Source organism: Myotis lucifugus, unplaced genomic scaffold (genome assembly GCF_000147115.1).
Source record: "Myotis lucifugus unplaced genomic scaffold, Myoluc2.0 scaffold_274, whole genome shotgun sequence".
NCBI lineage: Eukaryota > Metazoa > Chordata > Mammalia > Chiroptera > Vespertilionidae > Myotis > Myotis lucifugus.
Genome location: NW_005871322.1, coordinates 746,085 through 754,121, shown reverse-complemented (window position 1 = coordinate 754,121; position 8,037 = coordinate 746,085). Strand labels below are relative to the sequence as shown.

Below are 8,037 nucleotides of genomic sequence, written 5' to 3'. Positions count from 1 at the left end.
CCGCCCCTGCAGCTCCCCTTCGGGGAATGAGGCTGCTTCCCAGCCCAGTACCTCAACTTCCTGGAAAGGTCATGCCACAGCCCCAGAGAAGGACCCAGGTCTGCAGGCAGGGGCTGGAGCTGGAGCCAAAGACAAAGGGCCAGAGCCAACGTTTAAACCATACTTCCCCACAAAAAGAGCTGTCACCCTGAAGGACTGGGCCAAGCCAAAGTCAAAGGAGAGAGGTGAGTCCACTCTGTGCCAAGCAGCAGATACAGATATGTGACCAACACAATGGCATGGCTTGAGGGGCTGAGAAACCACATAAAGCGTATGGGAAGGGGGCGCCCATGAAGTAAGGGAGCACAGAGGAGGTTGGGGGCTGGAGAGTCACAGAGGAAGGAAGAGAAGCCTTGGTGCTTGTGGAAGCAGGTCATCAGTCTAGCTCAGGGGTCCTCAAACTACGGCCCGCGGGCCACATGCAAATACAAATATTGTATTTGTTCCCGTTTTGTTTTTTTTACTTCAAAATAAGATATGTGCAGTGTGCATAGGAATTTGTTCATAGTTTTTTTTTAAACTATAGTCCGGCCCTCCAACGGTCTGAGGGACAGTGAACTGGCCCCCTGTTTAAAAAGTTTGAGGACCCCTGCTCTAGCTGGAGGCCAGGCTTCACCTAGCGGGAGATAAGACTGAAGACAAAGTAATCGGAACAGGTCTTGTGGCCCAAGTTCAGGACCTGGCACTCTGCTCTAATCCTAAGGGGAGTGGGCAGCCATTGCCGCATTTTAAACAAGGGAGTAAAATAAATTAAAAATAGCCGGCAAGTGTGGCTCAGTGGTTGAGTGTCAACCTACGAACCAGGAGGTCATGGTTCGATTCCTGCTCAGGGCACATGCCCGGGTTGCAGGCTCCAATCCCCAGTAGGGAGAGAGCAGGAGGTAGCCGATCAATGATTCTCTCATCATTGTTTCTATCTCTCTCGCCCTTTCCCTTCTCTGAAATCAATAAAAATATATTTAAAAACGAACAAACAGGGGAGCAGTCAGGTGTACATTCAGAAAGCTGGCTCCAGAGGCAGAGGAAAGGCAGCAGCAGGAAGGGAAGTGTTAGAGTGGGGAGGTCATTCTAGATGAAACAGGCTGGACAGGACGGGGGCAGAAAAGGATAAGGATTGGGTCAGAGGGGTCAGGTTTCTGGTGTGGGTGACTGCAAGGAAGTGGATGGTTACTGAGGTGGGAGGACAGGGCAACGCGCTGGAGAGCGAGGTGTGCTGTGTCTGGGGGAGAGGGGCAGAGCACATGTGCCAAGAATGGCCATGATGGACTGCTTCCTCTGCCCTGCCAAGCATACTTTTCAGAGTGGACAGACATCAAAGACTCGCCCCAAAAGCTCCTCTCGTTTTACAACTTTACCAAGGTTCCCAGTCCCCAGCTGGGTTATTATCGGCCTTATCTGATACCAGTCTTAGTTCAGCAGTGAAATTTGGAGAGTTCCTTAGAGTCCTGCAATTTAGGATTTGGCTTGCATGATTCCAGGGCAATGGAGAGAGGAGAGCCAGGACAGCCCCCTGCCATCCCAGGGTGCCACTTCCGAGAAGCTGGAGGCAGCAGCTGCGGAAGGCAGGGGTGACTGACTGTACTCCAGAGGTCTCTCCCTGCTTGAGCTCTGAGGTGGCTTAAGAACCCTCCCCCCACATTTTTACAGAAAGCCCTGACCCTGAGCAGCCTCTGCCTGAGGCCAGTGACCTAGACAGCGCAGGGGTCATCCTCAAGGTGAGCCACCCCCCTGTGGTGGGCAGTGATGGCTCCTGCATGTTCTTTGAGGACAGCATCGTCTACACCACACAGATGGACATCCTGAGGCACACACTGCCCTCAGCCAGCCCCCTGCCCCGAGGTGAGGATGCCTGAGGCTGAGCCCCACCGAGGGCTCTCCAGGGGGAGTATCCCTCAGCAGCCCTTACCACAGGCTGCCTCTAAGGCCCTAGATGTGGGCAGAAGTGGCCACATCCACTCTCTCCTCTATAGAGGTGACCTTCCTGAGTTTCTCTCTGTCCTGGGAAGAGATGTTTTATGCACAGAAATGTCACCGCTTCCTGACTGACATCATCCTGGATTCCATCAGACAAAAGGACCCCAAAGCCATCACAGCCAAGGTGGTCTCCCTGGCCAACCGACTGTGGGTATGTACACGACAGGTTCCTTCTCCTCCTGTCCTCTTACCCCACAATAAGTGGGGAGTAGGTCAGGGACAGAAGGGTGGCAAGAGAAACGGGGACAGGAAGACAGGGCAAGGTCATTTGGACCAAGCCTTGGCCAAGGCAGTGTGGGGTGACAGTGCCCCCTGGTCCCTGCAGCTACTGCAGGCCCAAGGGAGTCCCTGCTGTGCATCCCACTCTGAGGGGCTGAGAGCAAATATGTCAGATAGCTACCCCGGCCCGGCCTGACTGTGGGCTCTCCTGGCAGACCCTGCACATCAGCCCCAAGCAGTTTGTGGTGGATTTGCTGGCCATCACCGGCTTCAAGAATGACCGGCATACCCAGGAACGCCTGCACAGCTGGGTGGAGGTGAGAGCCACCTGCACCCCACTGGGATGCAGGATGCCTCAGATGGGCACTGTGTCTTGCTTCCCAGAAGGCAAGGTGGACAGCTAGACCTCAGATCCCTGGGTCCAGTGGGGGGTGGGGAGGAAGGAGAGCTGAAATTAACCAGTCCAGAGTGGTCAAAAAGCAGTATTCAGGCTACTTGGTTTTGTAGTTTTCCTCCAATGATACTAAGTTTGCCTTCATCACTAACAATGGCCACTCTCAGGGAAGCCCATCATACAAGCCCAAGATTTTGGGATACTGAAATCAGAGAAACTATTGGGAGTCAGACCTTTTCAACATGTGATACCAACTTCACCTACTTAACCATAATGTCACCACTTTTGTACATTCCTTTTATAGCTAAGCAGCTTTAAAGCATTTTTATATGGAAAAAGAAAATGTTCAGTAAGGGCGAAGAAATGACCCAGGGTTTGTTGTTTCTTCCTTAAAATGATTTTAGGCTATATTTATATTTAACATTGTAGGTGAAAAAGATTTAGCTAATTTCTCTTTAATCTGGTACTTCTGTAATCAAGTACATTATTCTAACACCTTTACCACAAACACACTAGTGCCAAATCATTAGGCCTCTGGTGTCATTAGAAAGGTGAAATCAGCATCTACAGCTAGAAAGTGGGAAAATAGCGGCATTTTTTGACCCTCTAGCCAGTTCCCTGGTAGCCACTCTTAGCCACAGCCATGTAAGATGTCCTTAGGCAGAACTGAGTCCAAGAGCATTAAAGTTTCCCAACTACTGTACCCTATCCCTGCTCCTACCCCTGCCCAGCCAGGAAGACCTGCCCACACAGAGCTAGAGCAGACAACTGGACAGGAAATCAGGGATAAGTATGATCTTTCTTTCCAGCTCACACTGCCTTTCGCCAGGAAATATGGCTGCTGCGTGAACCTGCTCGTCCAGAGGGGCCTGTCTAGGTCTGTCTCTTACTCTATCTTGGGCAAGTACTTACAAGAGGGCTAGGGTACCCAGAGACACTACCCCCACATGTCCCAGGCTTCCAAGACTCATTTGAACCAAGGATGTCCCAGAATTCATGTATCAGTCTATTTTTTATTACAAATAAAAGAGTAAATAACAAGTCAAAGTCCTAGGATCTCTCTCTGAGATGCCAAAAACCTAACAACCAGTGAAATAAGTTTAGACAACAAATCTAATTGAAAGCTATTCAAAAGGCACTGAGTCAATAGAACCAAACTGACCCAGGTAAGAAGGGGCTGGGCCTGGGGAGCCAGAGCAGGCAACAGTAAGAGCCCAATAGGATTGTCCCTTAGTTTGAGGAGCTTGGCTTTGAGACCAAGATTGGGAAGCAGCTGCTGGGACTTGCCCGTGCTCCTCCCGAGGGCTGGTGTGTATGAGGCAAAATGGCACTCACATAGGACAAGTCCTCGAGGCCCCTGCCCAGAACCTGCCCTGACACACAGCTGCTGTGGCTGCTTGGTGGCCACCAGCCTAGAGCATGGAAACACCCACCCTCTGCTCTAGCCTAATCCTAACCCACAACTGGGTGGGAACTGGAGAGAGAGAAGGGGACGTGGAGCCCAGGACCAGGGTGCTCATTCAGGCTCTGCAGCAGAGTCCCCTGGAGTCCAGTGGGTACAGATGTCAGAAAGGGTAGTCAACAGGGCAGTGCGTGTGGGCTGGAAGTGGCCCAGGTGCCAGCTATGCCCTGGTCACAGTAGATCCATGACAGAGGTGATGATGTTTGGAGTTATAGGCTGCTGGATCCACTGCTCACATTCGAACCTGGGCTCAGACCTGTGGTGCCAACCTAGGCATGAGTGCCTATTTCCCCAGCTCAGGGTCCACCCACCCCCACTCCCACCTAAAGGAAAGGCAGCCATAGGCCCAGAATGGGTTGGGGAGGGGCTGGTGCGTATGAGGGAAAATGGCACTTACATAGGACAGGTCCTCGAGGCCCCTGCCCAGAGCCTGCCCTGACACACAGCTGCTGTCAGAGCCACTGGAGCCACTAGCTGATGGGCACTGGGATGAGACCTCTGAGTCCTCAGGAGCTAGGGCAGGAGAGTGGGTGAGCTGTCAGCAGGGGTGGCCCAGAGCCCAAGTCATGCCCTCCTGCCTCTGGCTAAGCCCAGACCTACTCAAGGATGGCTGGCTGCCCAGCTCCTCTTCAGCCTCCAGCGCTGTTTCCTCTGGGAAGCTGGTGGAATACAGGGGCCAGCGGAGGCCCTGAAGAGTCGGGTCTCTGTACAGGTGCAGGTTGAGGGACCCTAGTACTGAGCCAGAGGCAGGGTCTGCAGGAAGGGAGCTCGAGGCCCCCAGGTAGGGGCTCTCACAGTCAAGCGGGGCCACAGCAATGGAGGCCCGAGAACGAACTTCTGCATAAGAGAGAGCGTCAGGTTAGGACAGGTGAGAGCCCACCTGGACCAAGGTCCTGAGGGGAGCGAAGACTGGGGCTGACAGAGGTCCTCGTTGCCTCCCGCGCAGCTGTCCTTACCCCACCCACAAGGCTACCTCGGCACTTTAAAACGTAGTTGATGGTGCGGTCGCTGATAGCTTCCTCGTTGGGGGCGATGTCCCGGAAGGCTTTGTTCCCCACACCCATGGACACCATCTCAGCCATGCGCATCTCTGGGTGGAGAGAGGGCATAGCTGGAGCCCTTTGTGACATTAGCCTGCCCCTCGGCCTCTACTATTCCTCCCCCTTAAATAAGTGTTTCCTTGACACCCATTCCCAGCAGATAAACCATCCCATGCACTGAGCCTTGGAGGTGCCAGACTCGCTCCTCCCAACAATCCTGTGGGCAGGTATAATTCCCCTTTTAGAGACGAGGCCTCTGATACTCAGAGAGATTAAGACTGTGTCCATGGCCTGGCCAGCATGGCTCAGTGGTTGAGTGTTGATCTATGAACCAGGAGGTCATGGTTCAATTCCCAGTCAGGGCACATGCCCAGATTGTGGGCTCGATCCCCGTGTGGGGCATGCAGGAGGCAGCCGATCAATGACTCTCATCATTGATGTTTCTATCTCTTTCCTTCTCTGAAATCAACTTAAAAATATTAAAAAAAAAAAAAAAAAAAAAAAAAAAAGCTTGTGTCCACAGTCAGAGACAGTGACAGCAGGACTGCTGACTTTGGGGTTCTTTCCCCTATGCTGGCTGCTGCTGGGCCGCCTCCCCACTTCCCAAGCACTTCCAGGTCCCTAGGCCCTCTCTGGCCCCTGTGGGACAACAGAAGCTTGGGGGGCGGGGGCGGGGGGTGAAGTAGGGGCAGGGACCTACCCTTGTTGTGGACAGCCTGCTTCCAGAGCAGGCGGGAGATGTCAGCCGTCCAAGCCTGCTTGGTGGCCAAGCTGGCAGCTTGCAGCACAAAAGTGTCCCTGGCCTTGCGACGGCGGAACCAGATCTCAAAGCGCAGGTTGCTATCCCCACAGCACTCGGTGAGACCAAGGTCTGCCATCTGTGTGGCGGAGAGGGATGTGGTGAGGCATGGGGAAGCAGGGGCCCAGGGTGGGGCGGTGGGGCGGTGGGCCTACCTTGAAGGAGCGCTTGTAGGCAAACATGTCGATGCCGGTGGGTCCTCGGCGCGGCTTGCTGAAGAGCAGCAGCTCCTCAAAGAGGAAAACTCGGCGCAGGGACTTGTGGCGCCCAGCACGCACTGTGAACTCATCTTGTCGCACCAGCTGCCCCTGTTCCTTGAGGTTGACCTGCCAAGTTGGGGCCCAGTGGGTGCCCAGCTTCTTTGGCCCCGTCCCTTGACACCCACTGCACCTGCCCACCACGGCCTGGCATGACTCACGTCACAGCCCTGGATGGCATCCATGGCAAGCAGGTCGTTGCCATGTCGCAGCTGGAAGCGCACCAGGCTCTGGGCAGCCTGCAGAGCACTCAGCTCCTGCCTGGGCCCCCCGCAGGCCCGCGCCAGCTCCTGGAGCAGCAGTGCGTACTTGCTCATGCGCTGGATGGGCTTCAGCAGGTAGGAGGCCAAGTCCAGGTGGTCCCCCAGGGCTTGCTGCTTGTCCTGCCAGGTGGGTGGAGAGCATCAGGCAGCCTCAGGGTACTCCCGCCATCCCCCGCCCCCTGCACTCAGGCTCGCCTACCTTGAAGAAGGAGTGGCCATAGCTAGCCATCAGGGCATCGGAGCGAGGTTTATTTTTGCTGTACAGCGCATACATCCCAAACTGCACCCTCTGTGAGGACACGTAACTCAGCCCCAGGTGCAAGGGGGCCAGCTCCCAAAAGCTGCCCTTGCTTTGAACAAGGGGTGATCTGGCAAGAGCAGGCCCTATGCAGAGGGGGACTGCCCACAGCGAAGGAGTCCTGTACCCAGCTCGGCTCCTCCCACAGCTCTGAGACACTCTGGTCTTACCTCACCTTGGACTCCTCTGCTCACTACACTCAGCCACCTTGACCCGTCTCTTCCTGGACCACTGGGCCTCTTTCCTGCCACAGGCTTTGCACTTGCTCTTTCCTCTGATGGGACACCCTGACTCCAGCCCCGCCCTCTGGCCTGAGCTCAAACATCAGCTCCTCACAGGCCTCACTGCTCTAAACCCTGCCCCACTGGTAACTCAATCTTCTCTCCTGATTATTTTCCTCCAAGCCCCAACTATAACCTGGAATTACCTTTTTCACTTTTATGTCTCCTCTACCTAACTATGAGCATCCTGAGGGGCAGCGCCTTATTAGTCTCGTTCACAGATATAGCCAGCACAAGGCCTGGCACCAAGCATGGGCCCAACAGCTTTTATTGAGTGTGGCAGGATAAGTAGGGGGCAGTGTGCCTTAGGGGGCTTACGTGGCGCAGGAAGGCATAGGCCACCCGGGGTGGGTGCTGCGTGCAGGCCTCCAGCTCACGCAGGAAGAAGTGGCAGTGGAAGTCACGCAGCTTTTCCAGATTGCCGAAGAGGTGGGCACGCTGGCCACGGAGGCCCTGGGGCACATCGGGGCGATCCAGCTCAGGGAAGTAGTTCTCTATGGTATAGTCAAGGGCACGGACATACTCCCGCTCCGTAGCCACCATCTCTGCCAACACCAACTGGAGCCTACCAGGTAGGAGAAGTCAAGACCCTGCCATCTGCCCTGCCACTGCCCTCCCTGCCCTGCCCAATGCCTGTACCTGCTGGGACTCCTGGGATCAGAGCTGCCTGGCAGAAGCATGGTGGGGGATAACCCTGGCGGGGCACCAGCCTCTGGTCTGTGACAGGCAGCCACACTGGCCGCTTGGTGGCAGTGGTAGACAGACTCTCTGAGACTCTGCCCCAGATTCCGATCAAGGCTGTATGCCTTCCTCAGCGGAGGAGTGGCAGGCACAACTGGGACCTGGCTGACACACGGGCTAGCGGTGCTGCCCGTTGGTAGTGGCTTCAGTGCAGCCTCTAGCTTCTGGTCCAGGGCCAGCCAGGTGTCCTGGCACTGTGCCCAGGCCCAGCGGCACTGCTGACGGATGCCTTCAGAGCCCAGGCCCGTGGCCAGAGCCCACATCTTCGGA

At 55.3% G+C, this 8,037-nt stretch overlaps 2 protein-coding genes across 2 annotated transcripts in view; one reads left to right on the top strand and one right to left on the bottom strand.

Annotated features, from left to right (window-relative positions):
* The window catches only part of KCTD19 (potassium channel tetramerization domain containing 19), a 22,201-nt gene extending 18,652 nt beyond the window's left edge, over positions 1 to 3,549 (top strand). Inside the window, exons 13-17 of the mRNA XM_023763100.1 lie at positions 15 to 224; positions 1,687 to 1,878; positions 2,010 to 2,164; positions 2,448 to 2,549; positions 3,436 to 3,549. Of these exons, the coding sequence (XP_023618868.1) occupies positions 15 to 224; positions 1,687 to 1,878; positions 2,010 to 2,164; positions 2,448 to 2,549; positions 3,436 to 3,549 (773 nt within the window). The remainder of the gene's footprint in view (positions 1 to 14; positions 225 to 1,686; positions 1,879 to 2,009; positions 2,165 to 2,447; positions 2,550 to 3,435) is intronic.
* A 70-nt stretch (positions 3,550 to 3,619) lies between these two features.
* The window catches only part of PLEKHG4 (pleckstrin homology and RhoGEF domain containing G4), a 9,217-nt gene continuing 4,799 nt past the window's right edge, over positions 3,620 to 8,037 (bottom strand). Inside the window, 10 exon segments of the mRNA XM_014464927.2 lie at positions 3,620 to 4,344; positions 4,486 to 4,601; positions 4,689 to 4,925; positions 5,062 to 5,178; positions 5,829 to 6,006; positions 6,083 to 6,253; positions 6,346 to 6,567; positions 6,647 to 6,736; positions 7,345 to 7,591; positions 7,666 to 8,035. Of these exon segments, the coding sequence (XP_014320413.1) occupies positions 4,339 to 4,344; positions 4,486 to 4,601; positions 4,689 to 4,925; positions 5,062 to 5,178; positions 5,829 to 6,006; positions 6,083 to 6,253; positions 6,346 to 6,567; positions 6,647 to 6,736; positions 7,345 to 7,591; positions 7,666 to 8,035 (1,754 nt within the window). The 3' untranslated portion in view covers positions 3,620 to 4,338.